This window comes from Cyanistes caeruleus, chromosome 9 (genome assembly GCF_971803275.1).
Source record: "Cyanistes caeruleus chromosome 9, bCyaCae1.hap1.1, whole genome shotgun sequence".
NCBI classification, from domain to species: domain Eukaryota; kingdom Metazoa; phylum Chordata; class Aves; order Passeriformes; family Paridae; genus Cyanistes; species Cyanistes caeruleus.
Window position 1 is genome coordinate 5,558,683 of NC_141709.1, and position 12,765 is coordinate 5,571,447.

General features: G+C 42.9%; 1 protein-coding gene across 4 annotated transcripts; it reads left to right on the plus strand.

Annotated features, from left to right (window-relative positions):
* Window positions 1–1,611: 1,611 nt before the first annotated feature.
* Window positions 1,612–12,179, plus strand: NPL (N-acetylneuraminate pyruvate lyase). Of its 4 annotated transcripts, none has more exons than XM_023931655.2 (12): window positions 1,612–1,836; window positions 2,038–2,106; window positions 3,695–3,768; window positions 4,499–4,586; window positions 5,724–5,781; window positions 5,861–5,936; window positions 7,184–7,276; window positions 7,589–7,737; window positions 7,962–8,008; window positions 8,789–8,873; window positions 9,198–9,237; window positions 10,316–12,179. In XM_023931655.2, exons 2-12 carry the CDS (start codon window positions 2,042–2,044, stop codon window positions 10,471–10,473), a joined length of 933 nt encoding a protein of 310 aa, XP_023787423.1. In that variant the 5' UTR covers window positions 1,612–1,836; window positions 2,038–2,041; the 3' UTR covers window positions 10,474–12,179. The 4 variants fall into 4 exon arrangements, with proteins under 4 accessions (XP_023787423.1, XP_023787424.1, XP_023787425.1 ...); XM_023931656.2 differs by having other exon boundaries at window positions 1,761–1,843; XM_023931657.2 differs by lacking the exon at window positions 7,962–8,008 and having other exon boundaries at window positions 1,766–1,836.
* The last annotated feature ends 586 nt before the right edge of the window (window positions 12,180–12,765 follow it).

Here is a 12,765-nt window from a genome sequence, read left to right on the forward strand (position 1 = left end):
AATGCTCTAGGTTGATCTAAACATCCTACAAACTGTTCTAAGCAGCTCTAAAGTCCTGTGAAATGTGCCAGAACTCCTGTAACATACTAAACTCCTTTTGATCTTCTAAACTTCTTGACACCTCAGAGCTCCCCTAAACTGATCTAAAGCTGCTCTATCTTGGTGTAGCAGCCCTAATATATCTTTAAATGCATCTAAAATGCCTCTAAATCTCTCCTGTACAACTTTCCTCCAGGAGGCTTTAAAATTCCTCTGAAGAGCTCAAAAGAGCTCTAAAACCCTTTTATTTCAGTCTGTGACTCCTGCAGAATTCTAAGTAGCTCTAAACTTCTCCAGACTACTGTAAAGCTTCTCTCCTGTGCTGTCAACACCATGAAGTAGCACTAGAACTGCATTAAAATACTCAGGAAATCTTGTGGACTTCCTCTAAATGGCTCTATAGAGCACTGAATTGTCTGTGAACTTCCAGACATACACTGATGCTTTGGGGAGGTGGAAGAGGTTGCAAGAGCTGGAACTATTGAGCCTGGAAAAAGATAAATTAACTGTGGGAATGGAAGAGTGTAGAGAAAGGGGATTTCTGGAAGAACAAGATGTCCCTCTAAGGAAAGGGAAATGTATGTGCTTTGTAAGGAGCTGCTAATAAGGCCAAAACCCAGAGAGTGATCTCTGCACGCAAACAGCCCACGGTGAGCATATTTTGTCATGGAGGAGGAATACCACAGCCTCAAACTCCTGAGGTTATTATGTGAATATGTGAAAAATGTGCTCCTGGGTCACACAACAAGGGATTATTCTCTCTGCAGGCACTGGGTGCTCTCAGAACACGCTCTAACAGAAGATTTGGAAGTGCACACTGAATGAAGAAAATTTTTTAAAAATATTTCTTGGAAGCTTATTGGTATTAATCTGTTCAGGGCAGTACCTTGCCTTTTAGGATGCTAGTAGTCCATTGGTCAGATCTCCTGGGAGTAGATTTGAATCCTGGCCCAGGTGCAGTTCTGGTAGGATGGGGAGGATTGTGCTGTGATGGAGCTCACACTCCACAATGGACATGGTACACATCTGGTAAAACCACAGGTTGGGCTGCATGCAAGGAGCAGAAAGCCTGAGCTCCATTTGCCTTTCTCACACAGGGACATAGATCCATCTGTCCCAGAGCAGGGACACTGCACTGTTATTTGGAGCGCTTCCACCATCTCAGCAGGGCTGAGAGGACAGTATTAGGTGAGATATTTGGATAAGGTTTCTCACTGTGATGATTGGGAGGCCCTGGCACAGGTTGCCCAGGGAAGCTGTGGCTGCCCCATCCCTGGAAGTGTCCAAAGGCCAGGCTGGACAGGGCGTGGAGCAACCTGAGATGGTGTCCCTGCCCATGGCAGGGGGTGGCACAGGGTGACCTTTTAAGGTACCTTCCAACCCAAAGCATTCCAAGATTTTGTTTGTCTCCATCCTGTTGTTTATTAATATTTAAAGGTTCATTTATTTTTTTTTATCTTGAATTTTACAGATAATAATGGATAACCCAAACCAGCCTTATCTCTTGCCAAAGCATGGGCAGTAGGAGCCCGTAGGGGTCGCGGCTGTGCTGAGGGGCCACGGGGGGCTGCGGGGCAGTCAGAGGATGAGTTAGCCATGGGCAGGCTGGGTGGAGATGGGCTGGATTTGGGGACGCTGATGAGGAGTGTGTGGTTGAACTGGTCGAGAGGCTGGGCTGAATAGGGCTGGCTGTGCAGTCGTCAGCTGCTGCCGCTGTCCCCGCCTTCTTCCCTCCTGGCCGTTCCCACACCGCCGCTGGAGGAGCGGCTTGGGGAGCTGCTGTCGCGGCTGATCGAGGTGAGGGGTGAGTTGCGGCGGAGCCCTCCCCCCGCTCCCCTGCCATCCGTTCCCTCGGGAATAGCTGGGGGTCTGCGTCTCTGCAGAACCGCCCTCCCTGCCCGGAGGGCTCGGCTGCACAGCCCGTGGCATTTTTATCCTTTCACAGAAGCACTTGAAGAGAGATGGTAATCCCTTTTATACTTTTTTTCCCCCCAACAGCTCAATGATACCCCGAAAGAAGTTAAAGGGTCTTGTAGCTGCTACCATCACTCCAATGACTCCGGATGGGTGAGCTGTCAAAGCTGCATTGATTATTGTTTCCTTCCACCCCTATTTTCCTTCTTTCTCATTTGCAGAACTGATCTGCTTGCTTTCTTGCTGTTTTGTTGTTGTTGTTTTTTGTTGTTTTTTTTTTAAAGCAGATCTCTGATGGGATTGGGAGAACTATTAAATTAGTCCGACTAAGACCAGACTGAGATTCCCCTCTCTCTGCTTCCTTCCTTCTGCTGCCAGCAAGTACCTTGCCTCTGGGTTCAGAGAGTTTCATATCTCCTTTTCTGTTGCTTTGTATATGCAAATTAAATCATAGTGCAGTTACATGTGTAGAGCATTGCAGTGTTTTCGCATTTGTTAAGGAAAATTGCAGTCCTAGTTAAAAAGAGCTCCCTAGAGCTAGAAAATAATTGTCAGAATCTGAAGGCCTTTTAGACTTCTCTGTACCTTAGCTAAAGTCATGCACGCAGTCATGTGTATGAGTGCATGGAATTAGTTTCAACTTGAAGAAAATACTGCAAGGACAGCACAGTTTTGAAAATAACATCAAATTGAAACTTGAAATTCAGCTTTCTTCAGACCAGGGGTGGAAAACAAAAGCCTCCTCACTGCATTTTAATGTTGCAAGACTGAGTTGTTTGGAGTTAGCAGAGACCCTAGCTCTCGTGGAGGATATTTCAGGATCTGTATGTGCTTTTGAGAGAGACAGTGGAGATTTACTAGTACAGATCTCCAGAACTTTAAGTGCTGAAAAACATGGCTTCATCCCAGTCATGGAACTCATTCTATTGCAGTCACTGCTTTGATTCTTGCTTCAAAGGAAACTTTTTTCTGTTTTTTTTTTTATTATGACTCAAATTTATTGCAACACAGTATTTAGAGAGTGACCTGAGCCCTCTGCCTGGACTGCATGGTCCTTGTCAGATATGTTCTGGGAAGGCATCTATGGAATTTTAAGTATTGTGTAAAACCTATCAAGGCATCAGAATTTACTTCCAGATCATAGGTTTGGTTTGTATTTTTGACAAATGAGAACAACACTGAAATATTATACATTAATAAACAAAATAAGTTTGTCTTGCATAGAAGATAACCCAAGAATTCTATTTCCCCTCTTTTCCAGGGAATCCTCTTACTCTCCTCATCCTTTAAAGAGAAAGGTCAAAGTCACATCCATTGAATGCTGTTTCTGTATCAAGCAGTTATAACCATCCAGCAGTTTAACCATTTGCCAGCACTTGCACAAATAACTTTGTGCTCTTAAGAGGACTCCTGTTTCCCTCAAAAGAGGAAAAGGTTTAAGTGTCTCCTGTTCTCTCATATCTCCCAAAAAAGTTCTTTGCTGTGGCAAACCTGCAGCAATTCCCAATAAAAGTTTGGAATAGCAAACTTCAGGAGGAAGAGAAACTGCAAGAGAGAATTCAAGGCTGAGCTGCTACCCTCAGATGTTGAACAGATGTCAAGGGTTTTTAACCCTTGGGTAATCTGTGTGTGTACAAATGCAAGGGTTCAAAATACATGTTTTTTTTCTGTTTCTTAATCACTACGTTTGAAGTAACTGTAGGTGAGGACTTAATGGTTGCTGTGGTTCCTTTTATTGCAGAAAAATTAATCTCCCGGTGATTCGTCAATATGTGGATTATCTGGTAAATGAGCAGAATGTGAAGAACGTTTTTGGTAAGTGACCAAAACTATGTTACACACCTTTTACCTGGATGGGAATCCTGTGATATCTCATCTGATAGGAGCTGTAGTGGGAGGAAATGTGGATGTGGGATCATCCTGGCCATTTATATTTACCAGCGGAGAGAGTGTGTTGCAGTCAGCAATCTCAGGATCTCATCCAGGGAAGCAGCAGGATTCTGGGGACCAGCATGAAACACCAACAAGACGGGCTCCCGGTTCACGAAACCGTTTATTCAGCATGGGAACAAAGTCAGGTCCAGAACAGAGAGCTCTGAACAGAGGCACAGCAGGGGTTTTTGAGGGACAGAACCGAGGGCTTCCACTTTGAAGGTGGAGTTCAGGGTCAGGGACCAGTAGAAGCTCACCAAGGGAGAAAACCCCCCCCAGGGACTCAAACCCAATCAGAGCACCTGGGCCACCCTTCATAAGGGGTTTGGGGTGGGACAATGTAACTCTTTGTCTCCCTTTAGGCTGCTGCCACAAGAGTGCAAGAGGTACTTAAGGAATCTGGTTTTTCCCACACCCCATTTCTGTGGGGAATAAAATAAGGTGCCTTGATAAGGTGGCATTCCTGGAGATTAATGGAAAATGCTGTGTTGATAGAGAAGACTCATCTGAATGATCCTTCCCAACTCAAAAACGTTAGTTTGTGTCTTCAGTGAAACCAATGTGTGTAGGTGCGGCCTCAGCCAGTGTGTTGTGTTTTGTTGTGTTGAAACAGTGAATGGCACAACAGGAGAAGGACTGTCCCTTAGCATCCAGGAGAGGAAGCAATTGGCAGAAGAATGGATGTGCCAGGGAAAAGACAAGTGAGTAACTGAAAGGGAATGGGGGATTCCAGGTCTTACATTATAATAATGCCTGATTGCAGATGATTTTTTTTATTTTTCTTTTTTTTAAGTGTTTTGTTGCTGGCTTTGTTCCTCAGCTCCTTTATCACAGAAGTATGTTTTTGCCAGGGCAGTTAGCTGGTGTCTGTTCCTGCTGCTTAGAGAGCTTGCAAGAGTCCTTCACTTTGGTACAGTGAGAGGTGGGGGGATGAGAAAGGGCTTGGAAAATCTGCTTTGTTTAGTCTTGAGAAGAAATGAAAATAAAGAGCATTTCTGAACCTTTTAATGTATTACATTATTTGATGTGACTGAAGTTGAGGTGTCAAGTGCTTAACTGCTTCCCTAAAGGTGCAAAATTAGTAACAGAAGAAAGAATTCAATCTGTATCTGCAGCTGTGTATCCAATTGCAGCTTCATTCTCCCTTTCTTGTACCTGTCAATAGCCTTGTACCCCTTGCTGCTGCATTTCTCCTGGATGCTGGGTCAGAGGATATGCAGAAGAGAAAGTGTTTTGCGGGACAAAGATAATGACGAGAAATAAACTGGTGTGAAGGATTGAGGCCTTCAGATCAATAGCCCTTATATCCATGTCTCCTATGGATATAAAGGAGAAAAACAGCAATGGGGCTGATAGACTGGAACTCCAGTCCGGATACACTCTAACAGATAGAATGGAGGCTCCCCTTTGCAGGAGACAAGCAGTCAAAGGTGTTACTGTGAGATTGAACTCTTCTGGTAGGTTTGCAGAGAAATAGGTTTAGAAAGTAAAGATATGCTTTGATTTCCTTTACTCTTCCCAGCTTCCCCTTAAATCCTCAATGTCTTAATTTCAATTTCCTAATAAAATGCTAAGATTCATCCGTCTTGACAGCTTTGCAAGTACAGCAAGAAGTCACATGTGATTCATGTTTACAAATGTGTTGTCTTTCTTCTACCACCACTTGTCACTGTCAGCATTTTCTCCCTGTTTCTGCTCATCAGGTTGACACAGGCTCAACTCTTTTTTTAGATTCTTGTTCTGTGGCTGCCTAGGCTGAAGTGAGTAATTTTGGCAGCCTGATAGTTCACAATCACTGAAATCTCCCCAGAATATTCTGAATTTGGTTTTTTGTGCAGATTGGACCATGTGATCATTCATGTGGGAGCACTGAATCTGCCAGAGTGCCAAGAGCTGGTGTGTATATGATATTTTTCACTCTGTGTGTGATAAATAGAAGCAGATGGACCCTCAGATACTTTCCACTCTTTTATAGGCAAGACACGCAGCAGCCATAGGTGCTGGTGGCATTGCTGTCATAGCCCCCTTCTTCTTCAAACCCACAAACAAAGGTGAGTAGATGTGATTTCTGAGGCTTTTTTATTGCCCTCCCAACCTTCGTAATTGATAAAGGATTAATGCCAGGTACTTTCTTTGGAAAATATTCTGATGATAATGTTTGCATAACTGTAATGGAGAAGCAAAACCTTCAAGAAGCATTTTTTTAAGATGAGAGATAGCAGAATTGTCCTGGTAAGAAATGGGAAGGATGTCTTTTGGGATGTATCTTGTTAGCTTTTTTTAACAAGAATTGCTTTCGGAAAGAATAGTCTAGTTAACTAGTCTGTTCTGAATGGATAGTTTGCTGTTCATGCTTACTCTGGGCCACACTAGGAAGCAACTGGTTCCATGCTGACCACTTTCCAAGTTGTGCAACTGCTAATACACAGGTGTGGCTCTTGTTACTGAAGTGATCAGCTTTGGTTCTGTCTAAGGTTACTTCAAAACTTGCAAACTGAGTATTTTGTCCTTAAGATCCTGACAATAACATAAAAGAACCACTTGATGTTGAGGTCTGTAAAAGAAATATTAAACGTTGTCTGAATGAATTCTGAATGGAAATGTTAACATGAAAGCCCCAGAAGAAACCAGAGTAACTTGCCAGAATGGCTGATAGTGACAACCAGAGCACAGTCAGTGGCAATCAGGCTGGTACTCACAGAGGAATAGCACAAAAGTCAGCAGAAACCTCACTGAGAGTAGGATGGCAGTGAGGGTTCAGCACTGTTTTTTGCCATTCTTCTTCCTTCTGTATAAATGAGAAAATTGCCTAAGATCTATTAAGGATGCAATGAGCAAGATTCTCATGAATAATGTCAACCATAACTCTTTAATTCCTAAAATGGTGCAAAAGAAGTTGTCCAAAACCCTGTTCATCATCCTGACCAAGAAATACCCCAGGGAGGTGAGCATGAACTTGATCCCTTGTCCTCTGTTGCACACAAGTGATCCTGATGAGACCACTTGGCACAAAGGTCTGGCACATGTGACAGCATGCCTGAGCTGCACCTGCAAGAGGATGTGTGGGAGCTATTGAAACTAGTTTGGTTTGAAAGAAATATTGTCTTTGACTTTCTTAAGGTCTTCCTCTAATTTATGGCACATTTAATGTTTTATGACTTGTGAAGGGTTTTGTATGACTTGCTATGTGTGGTCCACAAGCTAAGGCCCCTCCACAACCCCTGTGCTGTGTATCTGAACTGTGTCTCCCTATGTATAGTCTCTTTCTCTTATGGGATACTTGATGGTTTCCTTCTAGATGAGCTGGTTGCTTTCTTACAGAAGGTTGCATCTGAAGCCCCTGAGGTGCCATTTTATTACTATCACATTCCTCCTCTGACGGGTGTGAAGAGTAAGTACAGAGTACAGATCTTTGGTTATTTGGTCTGGAAAGCAGATTATGTAGTATTTTTGAAAGCATTTTGAAAGGATTTATGTTTAGTCTTAAATGTGTTGTTGCCAGTTCATTCCTAAACTTTTTCTCATCTGGTAAAAAAGTCTTACTCTTTGTTGTCTTACTTGTTGTTTTAGAGCTGTATAGTTTACTAGGCTTAGGCTGAAAGTAAACAACTTGTAAAATATGAAGTCTTTCTCTTGGGGACAAGGAAGGAACTCTCCCAGAACTGGCCTGTGTTCCTTCATATGAGATTGCTATTCTGCACAGTTCGTGTGGAAGAGTTGCTGGATGGGATAAAAGCACAGATCCCCACCTTCCAGGGTGTGAAGTTCAGTGACACGGACCTCTTGGACCTGGCACAGTGCATAAACAAGAACGAAACAGGGGACTTTGAATTCCTTTATGGGGTGGATGAGGTAAGAAGCTTCTCTTAAGAATAATTTCTTTTAAGAAATAACTTCTTATTAGAGGATTAAGAAAATCCTCTCTTGCTTCAGCCTTGAGGAAGAAATAACCCTGGACACTCAGTAGTTCTGCTGTTCCCTCCCACCCTTTTTTTTTATAATCCTTGATTTTATTACATGAAGTAAAATTTTTTTTATTTTTTTATTTTTTTTTTCCTCCCTCCACCCCAAACTAGCAACTGTTGGCTGCACTGGCAGTAGGGGCAAATGGAGCAGTTGGAAGGTCAGTATGGCTTGGACTCCTTCCTGTCACACATACACTATGCTGTTTTATCTTTCACTATCTGCATAGTATTCCCTGACTGCCTTCAGTCACGGCAGTGGAGGATTTTGCAAGATAGGGATGTACAGAGGCAAACAGACACATAATCTAGCTCCAGTCCTAGTGATGGAACAGTCATATAACCCAGGATCTCAGATTATGTTCCTTTGGGTGATCATTGTTGTGGTTTTTAAGCTGACACAAAGGTTTCAATGTACTTTTTATCCACATGGCAACTTTTGAAGTAGGTAATCACTTCTGTCTGCATTGGGTAAGGAACAAAATCACAGAGAGGTTAAAACTGTTAGTTCACATAAGCAGTCTGTGATGAAAAAAGCTGTGCTGAGTTGAATTTCTAATTTATCCTCTGCCCCTCATATCAGGTTGATTAGATGAATTATTGTGTGATACCTGTGTTCCCATCTAGGCAATCCATTAAATGAACAAGCAACTGGAAAATTAAGTGATTGACTTTCCTTATTATCCGATGATGTCTTTTTATTTTTAGTTTGCAAAGCAGTTCCATTTGGAAAGAACAGGGAAGAGAAATTGTCTCTCTTCCAGGGAGCTTGGCATACTTCAGATGCTTGACAGTAGACTGCACCACACATAAATTCCACAAATTTCACTTATAATGACAATGTCAACAGCAAAAGCCTGTGGTTACTTCTTTTGTTTCACTGGTTTCAAGTTCCTTCTTTGCATCTACCAATTCTATTTTTTGTTTGGTTTTTTTGACAGTACATACAACTATTTGGGCCGACAAACCAATCTTATGTTGCAAGCCTTTGCAAAGCCAGACTTTGCCTTGGCACAGCAGTATCAGGTACAGCATCTTCCCAAGCCTTACTGGGAGCAACTTTCTTTCTCTTTGAGCTTTACTGTGGCTGTTTTCCATGTGGTTCTCATCCATACTGAGGCAGCTTTATTAAAGAAAAATTCTTTCATCTTCAGCTCCCCTTTTTGTTACTCATCCCTCCTCACTTTTTTCACCATTCCTCACTGCCTTTTAACCAAGACCTCTTAATGACTTACTCTTCAACTCTAATCTCATCCATGCAAGTAAGCAATGATATAAATATAGTAGCTTTAGCTGTTTCTACACCTTCAAATTTGAGTGTGTTAATAAATTATTGTTGGTCTTTTCTAGTTACTCACTGGGGAATTTCTCAACTTTGTCATCAAACTGGGTAAGTAAACTGCGTAAACACTACCTATTTCCCTCATTATGTCTAAAAGTGCAAACTTTCTGCTTCTCAAACTCTCTTGTTGCTGTGCTCTTAGAACTTCCTTCCTGAAAGATTTTGCAGTGAAAAACTGTTGCATCTGCTGTCTCCCAACTTAGTAGCAGTTAGGACCTCAACAAAGGTTGCTGACCAAGCACGCTGGACAGATTCCACTCTCTCTTCCTTCCTTCTGCTGTGAAGTCTCACAGATTTAAAACTGTGACTCCCTGATTTACCCTTGTTCTTATCCTGACTCTTTCTGTGGGTTGTTTTATTTGTTAGGGGTTTTTTTCCTTCCATCTCCAAAAGCTCATTTCCAGCTTTATTTCTACAGTTATTTTTCTGAAATGGTCGTGCCTAAGTAGAAGAATAGCTCTGATACTTCTCTCTCCTGCCTTGCTGTAATTAAGCAGAAATTATGTTGAAGGCTATATACAAGGCCAAAACATTTTAAAATTGAATGATTTCTAGAAACAGAATCAAGTTTAAATATAAAAAACTATTAAGACCAATAGAGTGGTGTAGGGAACAGACAGGAAATGTTTACATTAAATTATATCAGCCGTTTAATGAAGAGAACTGTTCACTGTGGGTTTCCGGTACATATGCAAGTACTGATGAATCTCACCAAGCTTTAGAGCCTAGTTGTATTTCTTGGGTTCAAAATCAGAGAAATTGCATTATTTTTTAGCCTTATAGATGAAAATGCAAACTCTAAATATGCAAAGGTACACAAGAATTCGTAAGCTATGGACAGAGAGCAGGATGTTGCTACTTCCAAGGCTTGGCTCTGTGTGAGTCTGCATTGGGGGATGCTTATTTATGAATAAAAGTAGCAAGTAGGAGTAATTTTTACTGCAGTGTCATTCCTGTCTGCAAGCAGTTACCTCTTTTCAATATCCCTATTCTAAGAAGTGTTTGAAGCCTGCCTGATACTGGATTACACAGAAAATCTGTACTGCTACTTTTTTTGACACCTGTATTGAGGCTGGTTTAAGGAAAGTGGTCTGTAAAAGTCCTGATTTTGCTTTTGTCTGCCCAGGTTTTGGTGTTGCACAGACTAAAGCTGTAATGACTTTTGTTTCTGGCATTCCCATGGGACCTCCACGGCTTCCACTTGTTGATGCCTCCAATGAGTTCATCGTCAAGGCCAAAGCCAAGCTGGACAGCATTGTGTGGCCTAATGGTGATTGTTCATAGTCATGGAATCATTAAGGTTGAGAAAAACCTCTAAGATCATCAGGTCCAGCCATTAACCTGACACTTCTGGGTCCACCACTAAGCCACATCCCCAGGTGCCACATGTATGATGTTGTTCACTTCCATGTTGATCTGGAGATTCATTTTCTGGGATTCTCTGCCATATAGCACATCTCCCACATGATGGGCAGAATTTCTTTCTGTGAACTGGTAATGTGCCAAGCCACTTGCTGTTCCAGCTGGCTTTGCTGGGGCACACGTGGCCTGACATTTTACACTGCTCCCCTGGAGCTCTGCATGTTCCAAGACTGGCTGGGAATCTTTAATAAAAAAATAGCAATTTTTCCCAGTTGGAGGAGAGGGCTGATGACTTTTGCCTAGGAAGGAGGAAGATCTGTGTCTGCCCTCTCTCAGCTGGATGGTATTTTGTTCTCTCCATGAGGACACTACACTGTGGGTTTAAACAGTATGACACCATCAGGTTGCTCAGGCTGGTATCTGTTCATCAGAGTCACTGGGACATGGTCTGTGCATATGAAATCCTGCTTCTGTCTGAGCTCTGTGTTTATACACCTTAACACAAAATTTAAAAACTAAATCCCTTTTGTAACAGCAAGATTTGGATCTCTAATAAGTAGGTATTTCTCAATTTTTTTCTTTAGGACCAAAATAAAGTCATGAATGAGCTGTGTACCTCCATGTGGCAGTGCAGAATGCTGTCATGCAGGTTAGGAAGCCATGGAATCCTAGAAACCTAGAATGGTTTGGGATAGAAGGGACCTTAAAATCATCCCGTTCCATCCCCTGCCATGGGCAGGGACAGCTTGCACTATCCCAGGTTGCTCCAAGCCCTGTCCAGCCGGGTCTTGGACACTTCAGGGATGGGGAAGCCAACTTCTGCCAGGGTCTTACCACCCTCACAAGGAAGAACTTCCTAATATCCCATGTGACTCTACCCTCTGGCAGTGGGAAGCCATTCCCCCTTGTCCTATCACTTCAGGCCTTGTCACAAGTCCCTCTCCAGCTGTCTTGGAGCCGCTTTAGGCACTGGAAAGGGTTCTAAGGTCTCATATGAGCCTTCTTTTCTCCAAGCTGAATATCCCCAGCTCTCCCAGCCTTGTCTCCAAAGCAGAGAACTCTAGCCTCCTTGAGGGACTCCTCAAGGCCTTCTCTGGACTTGCTCCTGAAAGAGTTAAAAGCATTGGGCCTAGGCATACTTGGGCAAGAATAAGATTTATCATAACCTATATAGAAGCTAGCAAATATCAGGCCACAAGCTAAAAACACAGGATGAAACTTGGCAATAGGGAACAAAACTTGAAATGTTTTGCAATAAACATAAAATGAAGGACAAAGCTTGCTAAAACCAGTGAGGAACTAACTGAAACAGCTGCCAAGAGACAACACATGCCTAGAGGAGAAAGGTGAAAAAATGGTGAGGAAGACATCAAGCCTTCATCAAAGAACCACCAAGGAAAACATGGAGCCTTTCTCAGTGTAACCACTAGGATGCACTGCGCCTTTGCTTCGCGTATGCTACTGATAATGATGCGTGCTAAGAAATATTTTGCATAACCACACCTTTTCTAAGGAAAACAATGTGCATAAAGTATAACCATATATTTTAATTTGCTATGTGCCTGGGTGTGCGCTGTTAGGAGGAGTGATCCCAGCCCACTGAATAAAGCAAATACCCACTTCTTGGACTTTGTCTTGGAAATGTCTCTTGGCCAGGTGTGGGGTGATTCACTCCAGCAGCTCCATGTCCTGATGTTGGGAGCCACAGAGCTGCAGGCAGCTCTGCAGGTGGGGTCTCAACTGCGCAAGTCACCTGCTGTCAGATTGAAAGGTGCATTATTTTGAATGCTGGCTGATGGTCCCTGTGCCTGACACACGAGGTGTCCCGTGCCCTGACTGTTCCTCATGAAAAGAATGATTGCAGAGGGGCTGGAAGGAGGGAAGAGAGATCAGGAATGTACTGGAGCACTTTGGTTTTGCCACAACCGGTGGCACCACAGATGACAACAACAGAATTGTGACGGATTGCGTCCAGAATCTCACTTTCAAAATTCTTCAGAGGTAAGGCCTCTCTCACTTCTTGGATCTGGGAAAATTAGCTCAGGACATTTCCAAAACCTCCAAAAATCAGCATGTTCTGCTCCACATCTGTACTTTGCCTCACTTTTCTACACTTTTCCTTACCCAAAGGAAAAACTGCCAAAGAACAGGTCATAGCTTGTATTTTTTCCTGGCACAGCACAACTCACCCCACATCCACCCCAGTGGAACATC